General features: G+C 39.0%; 1 protein-coding gene and 1 pseudogene across 2 annotated transcripts in view; both read left to right on the top strand.

Annotated features, from left to right (window-relative positions):
* SMC5 (structural maintenance of chromosomes 5) overlaps positions 1-16,723 on the top strand; it is a 95,174-nt gene that overhangs the window by 57,991 nt on the left and 20,460 nt on the right. For both annotated transcript variants that reach the window (XM_027041060.2, XM_027041059.2), the window contains exons 12-17: positions 222-316; positions 945-1,077; positions 3,417-3,590; positions 3,685-3,854; positions 15,060-15,183; positions 15,547-15,669. In XM_027041060.2, the coding sequence (XP_026896861.1) occupies positions 222-316; positions 945-1,077; positions 3,417-3,590; positions 3,685-3,854; positions 15,060-15,183; positions 15,547-15,669 (819 nt within the window). The remainder of the gene's footprint in view (positions 1-221; positions 317-944; positions 1,078-3,416; positions 3,591-3,684; positions 3,855-15,059; positions 15,184-15,546; positions 15,670-16,723) is intronic.
* Positions 7,343-12,430, top strand: LOC113594229 (circadian locomoter output cycles protein kaput-like; annotated as a pseudogene).

Raw genomic sequence — 16,723 nt, 5'->3', positions numbered from 1 at the left:
TCAGGCTCTGCACTGACAGTGCGGAGCCTGCTTAGGATTCTCTCTCTCTGCCCCTCCCATGCTCCCTCTCTTAATATAAATAAACTTTAAAAAAAAAAAAAAAGTACCATTAAATATCCAGCTTCTGATCATCCCATGGATGCCAGGAGGAATGTAACTTAAAAAATCATTTTGATTGATAGTATATGGTAATTAAAATATTTTCTTTTCCTCATATTCAGATTCGTGACAATAAAAAATTAAGAGTAAATGCTGTTATTGCTCCCAAGAGTTCATATGCAGACAAAGCCCCTTCAAGATCTCTGAATGACCTCAAGTAAGTCTTAAAAATACTATTAGAACTAAGCTGTTACTTTGAATATTGAATAACCATGTTTAGCTCTTACATATATTTTAATTATCTCTCACATAAATATGGATGTTATAGGCTGTATTATTCCTTTTTAGGATCTCTACTTAAGTCTAAAATAAGGAAATATCTAAGAACAGACAAACCATGGAATACTTACTATATGATGGTGATGTTTCAAATCAGTGCAATAATATTGGACTGTTTACTAAAAGATCCTAAAATAGTTGGTTAGGTATTGGGAAAATAAAACAAATCATCACTTCATAACGCAGAAATAATTCCAGAAGGACTAAATGGAAAATTTGCAATTATAGAACAGCTATAAGTAATTAACTCTGGATGTAAGTAGACATTCTAAATGTAAACACAATGGAAGAAACAAAAAAGATTAAAATAGTTTGTAATCATGAATATATTAATAAACTTTTCTGACAAAGAAGTCTTAATCACTTAAGTGATTTTAAAAGACACCAAGAAAAACTTTTTCTGTACTATCATTAAATTACATTTTGTTTATTTGCCACTTGTCGACTGTCAGATTTCTGTAAATGATTTTTAAGAAGAAAAATCTAAGAAGTGCTTTTCATTTCAGACAGTATGGGTTTTTCTCTTACTTGCGAGAGTTATTTGATGCACCTGATCCCGTCATGAGCTTTCTTTGCTGCCATTATCATATTCATGAAGTTCCTGTAGGAACTGAAAGGACCAGAGAAAAAATTGAACGGGTAAGGAAGTACTGAATCAGTACCCAAACCTTGTTTTGTTCAAACTTCTTGGGGCACCTGGGTGGCTCAGTCGGTTAAGCGTCCGACTTGGGCTCAGGTCACGATCTTTCTGTTCGTGAGTTCGAGCCCCGTGTTGGGCTCTGTGCTGACAGCTCGGAGCCTGGAGCCTGCTTCCGATTCTCTGTCTCCCTCGCTCTCTGCCCCTCCCCCATGTGTGCATGCTCTCACATGCTCTCTCTCTCAAAAATAAATATTAAAAAAAAATTAAAAAAAAACCTTCTTAGCATATTCAAGAAGTAGGTCATTCTGTTGTTTTTAACCACACAGATTCTTTGTATTTTACATTTTTAATACAACAGAAAACTGTTGACTAATACTTTATGACAGGTGTGATGTGGAGGCCCCTAGAGTAAATACTCTAGATCTGTATTTACTGAAGAAAGCTGAGGCCTGTAAAGAGACATCTGTCACTCTTACCTCACTTTTTTCCTGCTTGACAAACCTATGTTGAGACATTATATTAATGGTTTTGTCATTTAAGTTCTCATATTCTAGATTATTTTTCAGATACATTACACTTTAGGATGATAGGCTGGGATAGAGAACTGTTTCGGTAAGCCCTTTCTTTAAGCTGCTGCTTAAGGTTATTTCATATATGAGGGTCGCCTGGGTGGCTCAGTCAGTTAAGCATCTGACTCCTGATTTTGGCTCAGGTCATGAGCTCACAGTTTGTGAGTTCAAGTTCCACATTGCCCTCTGCTCTGTCAGTACACAGAACCTGCTTGGGCATCTCTGTCTACTCTCTCTGTGTCCCTCTCTCACAAAACTAAATAAACTTAAAATATTATCTTCTATATGAATGACCTCCATTTTAGGATCTCATTTTCCTGGCTAGCGTAGCACACAAACTCATAGCTCCCATATTCTGCTAATGCTGCTGGGAGTTCCCTACTCCTCATATAAATCTCCAAGACTCCAAAATACATTCATTGCTTCTGTTACAGAAACAGGAAAGAAATCTCTTCATCCAAAACAGGTTTTTTTCATAACACCAGGCTGCCTATTTTTGCTTGTAAGTATCTAGGACCCAGCTAGAGACCTAACTACTATTACATTGGATTTATTTAAAAATATGTTTTAAAATTTTAACACCTCATGTATCAGTATCCCTAGGACAATTTATTTGTAATATAGGGACTCTTTGTACTTTACTGACAGCAGATAAGAAATGAGGGCTCATTACCAATGCATTTTGCCAGGGGGCGTGGACACCTCACCAAGCTAATTAAGTTGCCTGTGTCTTTGATTAAAAATTACATTCTGGGAAATATTTGGGGAAATGAATACTAGAACTCTGCATGTGGGTACACCTCTTTTCTATCTTATGAAAACAGGATAAAACCTTACATGGAATTGTTCTCATTAATTTCCAGGACTCTCCCCTTTGGTTAAAGGATCTCCTGCCAGCCTTAACTCAGGGTGTCCTTTTTGCTGGGAGTGCCCTTCCCTCACCATCTCTATCAATTTAAATTCATTAGAACTAGAGTAGGCTAACTTCTTCTAGGCTTTCCTTTCATTCCAGAGTATTCAGCAGTTTATAGATGCCACGTTACACCTTGTTGAACTGAGGGTGCTTAAGTATGTCTAATTTCTTTACTTAGACTATAAACTTCTGGTTAGAAGCAAGCCACAAGAGTATTGGTGGTGAGGCTGCAGAGATCAGAAAAAACTGTACTACAAAAGGCTATTCTTAACTAATATACAGAAATATAGTAACACTTTCGTGTTTAGAACGTGCTTTAGTTTACGGAACTTTTTGTATAAGTTCTTGAGAGACAAGATCTCCAAAAAATGCAAAGAAAAAGTTTGAAGTAAAGTGTTTCCATTTAAGTATTCTTCCAAATATACAGGAATTGAATATGATCATGTGTCTCTAAACAGTAGAACTGAGGGAAGATGAGAGTAAATGATTTACTTGAGCTCCCCACATTTCTGTCTCTCGGGCAGCTGGTTCCTCGTATCTCCTCCGTAGATCTAGCAAAACTCCAAAAGGACACTTACATAGGAGAGATTGTAAAGTCAGGTAGAAACGTAGCCACCTTTGCTACAGATGTTTTGGTTTTCTCCCTTCTCTCTTCTTCAGTGTTTTCCATAATAATAATCTGAAGTGTATCAGCCACCTTTTTAGAGATGTACCTGGAAAAGTTTTAAAAAAAAGAAAAGAATATATTTTGATCTTCTAAAATGGACTTGGTCTGTGTTTTCAATGGTTTAATCCTTTTAAAAATATTTAATTACTATTACATGTGCACTAATACTTGTTTGACATTGTTTCACAGGTAATACAAGAAACCCGGTTAAAACAAATGTACACAGCAGAAGAAAAGTACGTAGTGAAAACTTCCTTTTATTCAAACAAAGTTATTTCTAGCAACACATCCCTGAAAGTAGCCCAGTTTCTCACAGTCACCGTGGACCTAGAGCAAAGAAGACACTTAGAAGAACAGCTAAAGGTTGGTTATTTTGAGTACTGTGTTAGAAAATATTAACTGGATTTGTAATACTTTAAGTAGATCTGTTTTTAAAATAATTTTGAATATCTCATAGGAAATTAATAGAAAACTGCAAGCCGTGGAAGCAGGGCTGATTGCCCTGTATGAGAGAAACAAGCATCTAGAACACAAAGACAATGAACTTAGACAGAAGAAGAAGGAGCTTCTTGAAAGGAAAACCAAGAAAAGACAACTGGAGCAAAAAATTAGTTCCAAACTAGGAAGGTACCATTCAGCCCCTTTGGGTAGAGGGAGCGGGCACAAAGCACTGCGAGGCTATTATGAGTTACATAGGCATACCTCGTTTTATTACGCTTTGCAGATGCTGCGTTGTTTTCTTTCGTTTTGTTTACAAATTGAAGGTCTGGCAACCCTGTGTCAAGCAAGTCTGTTGGCACCATTTTTCCAGTAGCTTTTGTTTATGTTGTGCCTCTGTGTCACATTTTGGCGATTCTCACATTATTTCAAACTATTTGATTATGTGTTGTGATCTGTGATTAGGACTCTGAAATCTCAGATAACTTAGCATTCTTAAGCAGCAAAGTATTCTTTAATTAAGGTACGTACATTGTTTTTAGATACAACGCTGTGGCCCACTAAATAGACTATAGCATAGTGTAAGCATGACTCTTACACGCATTGGGAAACCACAAAATTCTTTTGACCTGCTTTATTGCAGTGGTCTGGAACCAAATCTGCAATATTTCTGAGGTATGCCTGTACCCTGTAAGGCTGATGCAATTCCCAAAAACACGTTTTGTAATAATTTCCCTCAAACTTTAATCCTACTGCCCAAAATAAAATTGTAGGGCAAAGGTTGGTGAATTTTAAGTGCTGTTCTTCTGTCCTTTGATCAACTGTTTTGACCGCTGGACCTCTTCCCATACTTAAAAGTTATTGAGGACCTTGAGGAAGTTTCACTTATTATATCTGGTGATATTTATACCACATTAGTAATTAAAACAGAATGTTTAAAATATTTATGAAAACCACTGTTTTCCAAACAAAATACATTTAGCAAGAAGAGTGGCATTGTTTTGCATTTTTATCAACCTCTTTTGATAAAGTTACTTATTTCATATCTGCTTTTACTTTCAGTCTATTGTGAGAGGTTGCTTTGAAGTAGATTGATAGAATTTTCAGATAGTTACCTATATCGTCTTGTTTAATATTGCATCAAAACCTGCCAAGATTGTGGTTTGTTAAAGTTCATTTGCACTGTGAAGTCTGCAATTAGTGAGGTAGATTATTCTTATGTTAAAACTCATTGTATTGTAATTGGATCTTTTACCCAGTGATCTTGTTCCATCATGCATTGGTCATTTATAGGTCTTTCAAATATTGACATTTTAGTGTGTAAAGAAAATAATTATGTTGATTTCCAATCCCATCAGAAGGATCTTTAAGATTGGGAAGCTATCAAGCTTACAGTGGTAGATAAAGATTTTCCAAATTCTACTTTTCACTTGAAAGTTGAATTTTATCATTGGGGGCAAATATTATCAGTTATTTTTCTTGAAGTGATAGGCTCACTTCATTCACTTTGGGTTGGGAGGAACAGTCTGCCAAATACCTGAGTCTAACCATAGTTTGTCTGTTATTCTTTCAAGAAAAACTGGTATTTCATGAAAAAAGTAGTCCAGCTCCCAACTCAGTCATGCAAATGCTTTTCCTTGAGGCCGCCATCATACTTTGGTATACATTAGAAGTACTGTGTACTGTATACTTTATCACGCTATTATAAAGATGTATGTAGTCAGTTACCATGGGGAGGTGGTTCAAGATGGCAGCATAGGGAGATACTGAATTCCCCCCCTGCCACAGACACAGCACATCAACTGCTACATATGAAACAATTTGCTCTGAAAAAGATCAGAAAACTAGCTGAACTGCTCTTCTGTAACAAGGGATGTAAGGTCCACATCAAGGGGGGTAGGAACTACAGAGATAGGGTCTCAAAACCCCGCCCCTAGTGTGGTGACCAATACTCGGGTAGTGTTGTGATCCATATCACAAATATGGAGCTCTTCCCTGAGGAGTTTGTGCCTACAGCAGGCACCCCAACCCTTGGGACCTGCACCAGAGAGATGAGTCCCCAAAACATCTGGCTTTGGAAACCAAGGGGGCTTAGATCTAGGAGAAAGGTACAGCAGTAGAGAATACAGGTTCTGCTCTTAAAGGGCTCATTCAAAGACTACAGGACCCTGGGCAAAGTAACCGTTTGAAAAGTAGTTAGCCCGTATGTGAAGGAGATTCATTTGCTAATCTTAAAGTATCCACCCAAGAGGCAGGAGCCTAATGGAAATTCCTCCTGGGACAGAGGCACTGGTGGGCACCATTTTTGCACTCCGCCTGTAATCTGCTGGCACTGGTGGGTGTATGCCATGCCCACATCCCCGCCAGAGCTCGGTGGCCAAGGTTCTGAAATGATCAGAGACAGTTCTTGGCAAGCTACTATCCCATGGCCCTGCATAGACAGCAATCAGAAACACTCTCCAGTCTTCTTGTGGAAAAGACCCCTTCGTCCTAGAACCACAGCTTCAGGGGTTCCAGGACTACCACACATCTAGAGGCTACAGAATTGTCCTCAGGCAACATGGTCTAGATGTCATCTCTGTCATACTGTGTGTTGGCCTTGCCACAGCCCACCAGTACCTCCGAGAAAGGGCTCCTCTGGAGCCCTCATTTTTGCAGCAGTTTCCGAGGAGACCCCTCCAGATTGTGTGGTGTGTAAGCCAACAGGGTTTATGGTTGTGGTCCCGTAGGACTCTCTCTATATATTTGCATAGCTTAAAAGCTGCTGCCTGAAGTTCTGGCTTCTATTCTAGCTTCTGTTCAGCCTGAAACTAGGGGCAGACTGAGATCCCATCCTCTGGAACACTCACAGCGCTTGGCAGTCCCTCAGCAACTGGGCTGTATCGAGGATCAATCAGGCTGCTTAGACCACAAAGGTTCATGTGACAACCAAGAGCTAAGCACAGTTGAATGACAGGGTTCATCTCCATAAGGCCAGTTCAAGACTTGTTGAAGCTTGAGAGGGTTGAAGGTTGTTTCATCTGCTGCTTAGAAATCAACACAGGACCAAAAAAGAAAGAAAGAAAACACAGAATCAAGCAAAATGAAGAGACAAAAGAGTGCGTTCCAAATGAAAGAACAAGATAAAACACCAGAACAAGAACCATTATGAAATGGTGATAGTTTATCTAAAAAAGAATTCAAAGTAATGGTCCTAAAACAGGAATGAATACAGCAAGAACTTCGCTAAGGAGAAATACAAATAAAGTCCCACACAGACTTCACAATGCTGACGAACACAGTAACTGAAATGAAAAATACACTGGAAGGATTCCAGCAACAGACTAGATGAAGCAGAAGAAAAATCAGTAATGTGGGGGACAGGGTAGTAGAATTCATCCAAAAACAATAACAAGAAATAATTTTAAAAAGTAAAAATAGCTTAAGGGACAACATCAAGCAGAGTAACTTTTGCATTATATGAGTCACAGAAGCATAGAGAGAGAAAGGAGCAGAAAAACATATTTGAAGAAATAAATAACTGAGAAGTTCCCTAACCTCAGGAAGGAATAGACATCCAGATCCAGGAAGCCCAGAGAGTTCCACATGAGCACAAGAGGAAATCTCTTCTGCAGAAGAGCATTGATTTTTTTTTTTTTTTTTTTTTTTTTTTTTTTTTTTTTTTTTACTGAAAACAAATCACTTTACAGTCGGATGCCAGTGACATTTGACAGTACTGGAAACCGGCATTCCTCAGTAGTGAAGAATTTACACAATGTTCAGGGCTCTTGGTGTTTCATTTTTAAGCATCCCTGATAGATGGGAGCATATTATTTGTGTCTGAGAGTATGTAACTTCATCACTTTAATGTGTACCATCTGATGTTGTGAATCAAAGTATTTTATCTCAGAGAGGGAACATTCACTGGTTTATAAAATGCTCTCTACCCATCTGCTTGAAAGTGATTCATTAATGCCTGAATATTTAAAATCAGTTAGAATTCTCTTTTCATATGCTTTGAGGAACAGTAGACCCAAAGGAGTAATACACTTATGAATATGTGGAATTCATAGGAAATTTCAAATCATTAAACACTTCACCACGGAAAGGTTTTGAAGGAACTATACAAGCTGTCATAGGCCTTATGATGATTGAGATTGTATTGTAGCTACTGTCAGATGAGCTACACCTCAGTTCATCAAGGATGTGTACTGTTGAAGAGCCTAATGAAGAGTTTTAGACATCTAGACGTAGTTTAGAATTCTATTTCTAGGTTACAAGGAATTAACCTGTGATAGGGCATTTGCCATTTGAAGTTCTCTGGACATCAGGGTAGGATTACATCATGTGGATGGTCTAGAACATTTGGCAAAACTGTCATGAGCACCCAATGCAGTCTGGGAAAGGCAAGTCATGTGGCTGTAGCTCACTGATCAAAGGTCCACAGTGGATTTGGCTTCACAGTCATCATATCGTTTATCATCAGTGGAATTCAAGGCCAGAGTTTGTTGTTGGTAGTCACACCATAGTAAATTAACTCAGTAGGTGGGACTGGAAGATGAGTACTTGGCATTGCAGAGTCTCTTTCTGAGACAACTGCTGACAAAGGCCAAGATTCTGTGTCTGATAATCCTATAGACCCAGTCTCAACGAAGTATTGGAAAAGTGTGATCATAGCCCAGCCCCTTCTGCTTCCTTCCAGAGTTCAAGAAAATTATCTCACGCAGCAGTCTCAGACCACTCCTCAACACCAACCAAGACCCAGCAGATAGTTGCACTCCTCCCAGACAGTATGTACTAGCTCCTAAAAAGATGACACAAAGGAGGTCATTGTTGAGTCCATAAATTCCCCATCTGTTGTTCAGTCATTAATACAGCTTGATGTCTCAAGCTGCATCTGTACCAGTTCCTTAAAACATGTCTCCGTGTCAGTTTTTAGCTCAGTTATGAGCCATGCAGCATCTTGAGAGACCAATCAGAGCAACAGACTTGGATGATAGAGGCAAATATTCATCAGCCAGAAGATAAAAGAAAAGAAAGATTCAAGAACAGCTTCAAATGGTCCATGGTTAAGGGCTGCAGATTTTTTTTTTTTTTAATTTTTAATTTTAGGGAGTGAGCAGGGGAGAGGTATAAGGGAGAGAGAGAATCTTAAGCATGCTTCACACTAAGTGCAGAGCCCGAGGCAGGGGTCAATCCCACAACACTGGGACCACGACCTGAGCCAAAATCAAGAGCAGAACACTTGACCAAATGAGCCACCCAGGCACCCCAAGGGCTGCAGTTTTTTTTTGTTTTTTTTAAAGTGATCAGCCCCTGGGTTGAATATTGATTCTGTTCAGCTTTCTTCTGAATTCATCTAACATCTTGCAGCTTGTATCTATAAATATTAATGACCAGGTTGTTTAACCAAAATCAAAGTGGAATGAATACTGGACACATTGGCTCCACTCTGCATAGGACACGACAGCAGCCTTTAAAAAGTACATCAAGTCAGAGTCAACAGAATATACTGAGCTGGCACAGAACGTAAACACCTCTCTCCAGTCACAGCACTCCTACAGCCCCACTGTATGGACACTATTATGATTTCGTAGCTAGAAGCATGGTCCCCATTCCACCTAGTATGCCACAAAACCGTACCCAAAGTGCTGCAGTAACTGCATTCACTCAGGACAGACAAGATTTTCTCAAGGTCAGCAGTTTGTGATTAGAGATTAAATTACTAACTGCTCCTGGAGCTTATGGGGCCGTCTTGGTACCTAGCACTATGCTTACGGGTCAGGTGGTGACTGCCTGCCCTACTTTGGCTACACAGCAGCCGCAGCCACAGCCACAGACTTTGTCAGTCACGCAGCACAGTTCCCAGGAATCTCCGGCTCAGCTCACCCAACTACTGCAGCAGTTTTTACAGACTTGAAGGATCCTCAGGGAGCATCCTTGAAATCAGCATATCCTCTCTGCTGCTTTTCCACTACAACAGAGCACTTTCCCCACGATCACATTACCAGCAATACCGGTCTCAGCAACAGCAATATCTGAGTCGGCACAGGACTGACAGTTTGACCTGTTCTTCTAGGGTTCGCCCATGGTAGCACATATGCCTCTTCTGACCTCCAGGAAGGAGGGGATTGGCCATCAAGAGTTGCTCAGATGGTCTGAAGCTAGGAGAAGTCCTGGCAGCTTCGCAAGAAGCAGTGTTGAATGTTCTAGTTCCTGGAATTAGTTAGCAGGGAAAATGCTGCCTATTGCTCCAAATACACATTAAATACCAGCCAACAGGAGATGATCTTGGGGCCATAGCCAATTCTGACAGTGTTCTACTTGCCCATCTATTTTTCAATGGAGAAAAGTGTATTGCCAAATGTCAAGCTCAGCTGTGAAACATGATCTTCAGTCATCAGAAAGGCACCAACATTATTAGTAATTTAGTGGTTCTGTGCCTGTTTTCAGGTGTTAGAGGACACATCACTGTCGTGTTTGGTTTGCTTACAATAATGCCATGAAGGTAGTCTAGAAGACTCAGTAGGCCCTTTCTCTCTTCCTCTCCTTTTCCAGATAAGGATAGAACAGTAGTTAGTGTCAGAAATTATAGTAAGGACTGTATATGACAAGTGTATAGCTAACCTCATATTCAACAGTGAAAAGCTAAAGTCTTTTCCTTTAATATCAGGATCAAGGCCAGGAGGCCCACTCTGTGCACTTTTATTCAGCATAGTATTAGAAGTGCTAGGGGCACCTGGGTAACTCAGTTAAGCATCAGACTCTTGATTTTAGCTCAGGTCATGATCTCACGGTTGTGAGATTGAGCCCCACGTTGGGCACTGTGCTGAATGTGGAGCCTGCTTGAGATTCTCTGCCTCTCTCCTCGTCCTGTGCTCTCTTAAAAAAAAAATCTGTCCCTCTGCTTGAAAAAAAGCAAGCAAGCCTAGCTAGAGCAATTAGGCAAGAGAGAAAAAGCAAAAGAAGTAAAACTGTCACTATTTGTGAGTGACAGGATTTTACATAGAAAACCCTAAACCTTTCTCTACCAAAACAAACTGGTAGAACTAATCAACAACTTCGATAAAGTTGCAGGGTACAAAATCACCATACAAAAATCTGTTGTATTTTTATATACTAACAAGGTACTCTGAAAGGTGAATTAAGAAAACAGTCCCAGGGCACCTGGGTGGCTCAGTCGGTTAAGCGTCTTGACTTCACCTCAGGTCATGATCTCATGGTTGGTGGGTTCGAGCCCTGTATACTGACAGCTATGAGCCTGGAGCCTGCTTCAGATTCTGTGTCTCCCTCTCTGCCCCTTCCCCACTCAGTGTGTCTCTCTTTCAAAAATAGGTAACAAAAAACATTAATAATTTAAAAAAAAGGAAAAAACAGCCCCGTTTACAAAAGAAAATGAAAAAGCAAATGCAAAGGAGTAACTTTGATCAATGAGGTAGAAGACCTGTATAGTGAACACTGTAACACATTGAGGAAATAAACTGAATAGGACATAAATAATTAGTAATTATTATTACTATTATTAGTAATTCTGTGCTCATGGATCAGAAGATTGTTTAAATGTCCATATTTCCCATAGCCATCTGTAGATTCAGCGCAAGTCCCATTCATTTCCAAATTCCAGTGGCATTTTTCAGAATTAGAACAACTCCTAAAAATTTTGGGGACCATACAAGATACCAAATAACTAAAGCAATCTTAAGAAAAAATAAACCTGAAGGCATGACATTCCCTGATTTCAAATTATATCACAAAGCTATATTAAAACAGTTAGGGTATTGACATAAATACACATAGATCATTACCACAGAACAGAGAGCCCACAAATAAACCCATGTATCTATGGTCAATTAATTTGTGACAAAAGAGGTAAGAATATACAATGAGGAAAGAGTAGTCTCTTCAATACATGGTGCTGGGAAAACTGGACCACTCTCTTACACCATGCAGAAAAATCAACTTAAAATGAGTTAGAGACTTGAATGTAAGACCAGAAATCATAAAGCTCCTGGAAAACGACAGGCGGTAAGTTTCCTGACATGGATGGATGTTGGCAGTAATTATTTTGGAATCAACTTCAAAGGCCTCGGTAACAAAGCGAAAATAAACAAATGGGACTGTATCAAAATAAAAAGCTTCTGCACGGTAAAGGAAACCATCGACACACCAAGAAAGCAACCTATGGAATGGGAGAAGATACTTGCAAATCATATATTGGATAAGGGCTTAATATCTAAAATCTGTAAAGAACTCATTCAAGTCAATAGCAAAAAAACCAATCTATAACAGATGGGCAGAGGATCTGAATAGACATTTTTTCAAAGACCTACAGATGACCAAGAGGCACATGAGTTAAAAATAGAACTACCATACGATCCAGTAATTCCACTTCGGGCTGTTCATTCAAGGAAATGAAAGCACGGATTTGAAAAGATACCTTTTGTGTTCATTGCAGCATTATTTACAAAAGCCAAGACATGGAAGCAACGTAAGTGTCCACTGATGGATGAATGAGTAAAGAAGATGTGAGAGACATGCACACGCTGCAATATTACTAAGCCATTAAAAGAATGAAATCTTGGGGCACCTGGGTAGCTCAGTCGTTTCAGCGTCTGACTTCAGCTCAGGCCACGATCTCACAGTCCATGAGTTTAAGCCCCACGTCAGGCTCTGTGCTGACAGCTCAGAGCCTAGAACCTGCTTCGGATTCTTTGTCTCTCTCTTTCTCTGCTCCTCTCCCACTCTTTCTCTGTCTCTCAAAAATAAATAAATAAATGTTAAAAAAAGGGGGGGGGCGTTTAAAAAAAATAAGAGAATGAAATCTTTTGTGACAACAGAAGTGGAACTTGAGGGTATTATGCTAAGTGAAATAAGTCAGAAAGACAAATACCATTTGATTGCCCTGTAGTTGAAAAAACAAATGAACAAACAAAACAATGCATAGATAACAGAAAGGGGATTGGTGGTTGCCAGAGGGAGGAGTGTTGGGGGGCTGATTACTTGGGTAAAGGTCATCAAGAGGTACACACCTGCAGTTATAAAAACTCATGGGAATGTAATGTATGGCATGTGACTACGGGTAATAATACTGTATTGCATTTTTGAAAGTGGCTGAGAGAGTAGATCTTAAAAGTGTTCATTACTAGAAAGAAAACTTACAACTATGGTGACAAACGTTGACAAGATTTTTGTGGTGATCATTTTGCAATGTATACAAATATCAAATTACATTGTACACTGGAAACTAATACAACGTTAGGTCAATTATACTTGAAGTAAAAAAATAACATACTCAAAATACACGATTTAATAAAATTAATTTTTACTGTCATCAAGAATATGAATTTGACATTTTAAAATATCTATTAACTATAAGTACACTGTGGGGCTACTACCCAGATTCATTCTAGAGTGCTTGCATTTTTATTCACCACTGCTGGTGTACCATCAGTACAAATATCACTACAATGAAAAGGGCAACTGAGATCATCTTCCAACAGTGAAAACGGTTCATGATTCGCCTGAAATGGTTTCAGGGATCCCCAGAGGTCTCTGAACCACGCTTTGAGAACCACTGACCTAGACTTGTATCCACTGAATTTGGATTGGTGGGAGAGGAGAGAGGAAGGTACAGGCAGGGAGATTATCAATCCAAGCTATTAGGCTATGCGCTTTCTCACCGATTCTGAAAGTAGTAATAGGCAAGGAGGAGAATATGCTGATTTTCACAGAAGAGAATGGGCAACTGGGGCGTGTATCTCCTTCAATTGTAATCTCCCTTATTACAAGTAGAATTACGTTTGCTTGGCCTTAATGGACACAGATTCCACAGAATCCTATAAAAAGATGTGAATAGTCTTCACAAGTCTTTTCCTAAAAGATAACTGCCAGCTTACTGTGAATATCCCTGCAACCGTTCTCAGAACTGACTATATATTTTGTTTTGTATTTGGATATTTTATAGAAAGTGGAATATAGAAGGGGGTATAAAAGCTATTGGGGGGTTCTTTCTAGGGGAAAGGAACATGGCTTCCAGTTTAAAGGTGTTCCCCATGTCCTGCCTCAGACCTTTTTGTGATTATTCTTTTATGACTTTTCTCTGTAAAGATTCAGATATGACTGACATAGTCAATCTTTGATAGTAAGTGACCATTCGTTGCCTTTAGTTATCTGTTTACCTTGACCTAATATAGTATGTGGTTTTAAATACATTTGTAAATTGAATCATATATGAAATGCATTAAGAGAATTTTTTTTTTAAGTAAACAATTGTCCATTAACTATTACTGGACAAATAATGTACCTTGGTTGCTTAAAGCAAGATATTATTTAGTCTGGCTGTCCAGGTTTTTCATCTCTACGCCTCTTTTCAGCCTTCACCTTTGGCATCATTTCTATCTTTAATCATCTATAAGACACTTAACCTTTTCTGTTTGACCGTTCTGTCGGACCCATGGTCTAAAACTCAACTTTCTCTGTATAATGTTGTTTTTTGTAGTGAAATGGCCTTTCATACCCATCACCCCGCCACCTGTAGTTACAACACTCCTTTCCTTTAGATTGACTTTCAAATTTTCCCAGTCTCCTTTCACTTGACCTATTTCACCTCAGCTCCCTAGCCTCCTCCACACTCTCTTCCATGTTCTGTTGAAGCCCCTCTCTGCCACATCTGCTGAACTTGTTCATCCTTGTTTATTATTGCTTCCAAAGTGTGTTCTTGCCTTTACCTTACTTTTGCCCTGGAGGCAACGCGGCGGAGTAGAAAGTACTTGGACTTTGGTGTCAGACACCTCTTACCACGTATTATACATGATCTTATGTAACTTAATTAATTTCTGATCCTTAGTTTCATCTCAGATAACAAAGTATTAATTTTTAGGATTGTTGTATTACCCTTTTACTATATATTTTGAATCTGTTAATCAAATCTCCCAGTTAAGCTCCTTAAGGTGAGTGATTGTGTGTAAACAACATTAATAACAACAGTAGTAAATAATATTTATCAATCAGTTCAGGGCCAGGCAGTATACTAAGTGTGTTGCATATTTTACCTTTTTTAAAGCTTCACCATTGCCCTAAAGGAGAAGTATTATTTTTTGCAGTTTATAGATAAGGAAACTAAAGTTCAGAAGAGTAACTTGTCTGGTTACACTGCTCATTATTGGCAAAAGGAGATTCAGATCCATCTTTTTGACCCTAGGTCCTACACCATTATGGCATCATTACTTAAACTGTGCTGGGCACATAGTATCTCAACAGATACATTTTGATCCTGCATGGTCACATGATTGTTTAGTCCAGAAGCCAGTAGTTTATGTCTGAGTAGCTTTGCTAAAAAGCCCATGAAACGGCAGTAGACCTGGGCGCAGTCCTTGTGTTAACTCCGATTTCTACACGATTATGTGTTTCATATAGTTTAAAGCTGATGGAACAGGATACTTGCAACCTTGAGGAGGAAGAGCGAAAAGCAAGTACCAAAATCAAGGAAATCAATGTTCAAAAAGCAAAACTTGTTACTGAATTAACAAACTTTGTAAAGGTAAGGCATTTTCTTAATTTTGGTCACTTTATTATGACAGGTAGATAAGTACATAGATTAAAAAAACTCTTGCTAAGATTTTACCATCGACAGTTTTAACTTTGCTTGATATTTCTCATTATAGGTCAATAATTTGGTTAAAAGCACTCATCAAGCTAAATTATTTTATTCCAGATGATTCAGTTAAATCCAGAGAAAGATATTTTAAAAGTCTCTTGTAAGAAATAGTTGTAAAAAGAACTCTTTGAGGTATCAGATTAGAAAAATGTTATTTTTCTCCTGGTTTGTAATTTTTTAAAAAACCATATATTTTTTTTCCTTAGTTGAAAAACAAATTAAACTTTCAGGGGTTTTTGTTCCTAGATTTGTACTTCTTTGCATATACAAAAAGTTGATTTAATTCTTCAAAATACTACAGTGATCTCTGAGAAGAACAAATTAGAATCAGATTACATGGCTGCTTCATCACAGCTCCGTCTCACAGAGGTACAATTTTTGCTTTTAGTTTTTGATTATGGGGTGCCAGCCTCAGACCAGTTTGAAAACCTGTATCATCATTTGAAATATGCATTTTGTTATATGCTCTCTAATTTACAAATTTAATGCATTCTGCTGATGAGGAAGCCCTGTGTGAAACACTGTACGATGCATCTTACGTTATTGATTGGAGGAGGTGTGGTAATGTGAGAAATGAGAGCATCTTAGTCACTTGACAGGCAAAGTCTCCTATCTGTTCCCTTAACCCATAAAAACTTCAGTCATTCTGTCACCACGTAGCCACTAGTAGCTTTTATTACGGTTTGTACGTCTCATAAAGTCAACTGCAGGTGAGTTATAATCAACACTGAGAGTGGCCTTAGTGTACAGTTTTGGTGATTTAATCTTCTGTTAATATCATTCTGTGAAATGATAAATATTAAAATAGCGTGCAGAGGGTGAAATGTGATGCACTAAGGTCATGAAAATCCCCAAGAAGAACTGGCAACAAAATGATGGTGACAGTGGCATCGTCTTTTGAGTCTTCGCAATCCTTTTCCAAAAAATAGAAGAGCAGCTAGGATAGCAGCCACAAGCCCGTGGACAGCGCATAGAGCAAAACTAAGTTTCAGAGTATCCCTGTTGCTGGTCCACAGTACACTCTCCCACCACCCGCCCAGAGTTAGCGTCCGACTGGACAAGGTAAGGGCACGGTCTCCAGCAAGACTCAACTTCAGTTTCTAGCCCCTTTCCCCGGAAGGCTCAAGAATAAGTCCGGGGGTGCCTGGGTGGCTTCGCTGGTTGAGCTTCTGACTTTAGCTCAGGGCATGATCTCACACTTTGTGGGTTTGAGCCCCATATCAGGCTCTCTGCTGTCAGCATGGAACCCACTTTGGGTCTTCTGTCCCCCTCTGTGTGCCCGTCCCCCACTTGCACTCTCTCAAAATAAATAAATAAACTTAAAAAAAAAAAAAAAGGTAAGACAGTCGTAGGACTCAGAACCCCAACCCTCTAACCACAGGATTTGTCCTTCTGGCATTGCCTATCCCCATCTTGAGTCATC

The sequence above is a fragment of the Acinonyx jubatus genome, chromosome D4, assembly GCF_027475565.1.
Source record: "Acinonyx jubatus isolate Ajub_Pintada_27869175 chromosome D4, VMU_Ajub_asm_v1.0, whole genome shotgun sequence".
NCBI lineage: Eukaryota > Metazoa > Chordata > Mammalia > Carnivora > Felidae > Acinonyx > Acinonyx jubatus.
The sequence above is the reverse complement of the archived record's forward strand: the minus strand, read 5'-3'. Positions and strand labels throughout refer to the sequence as shown.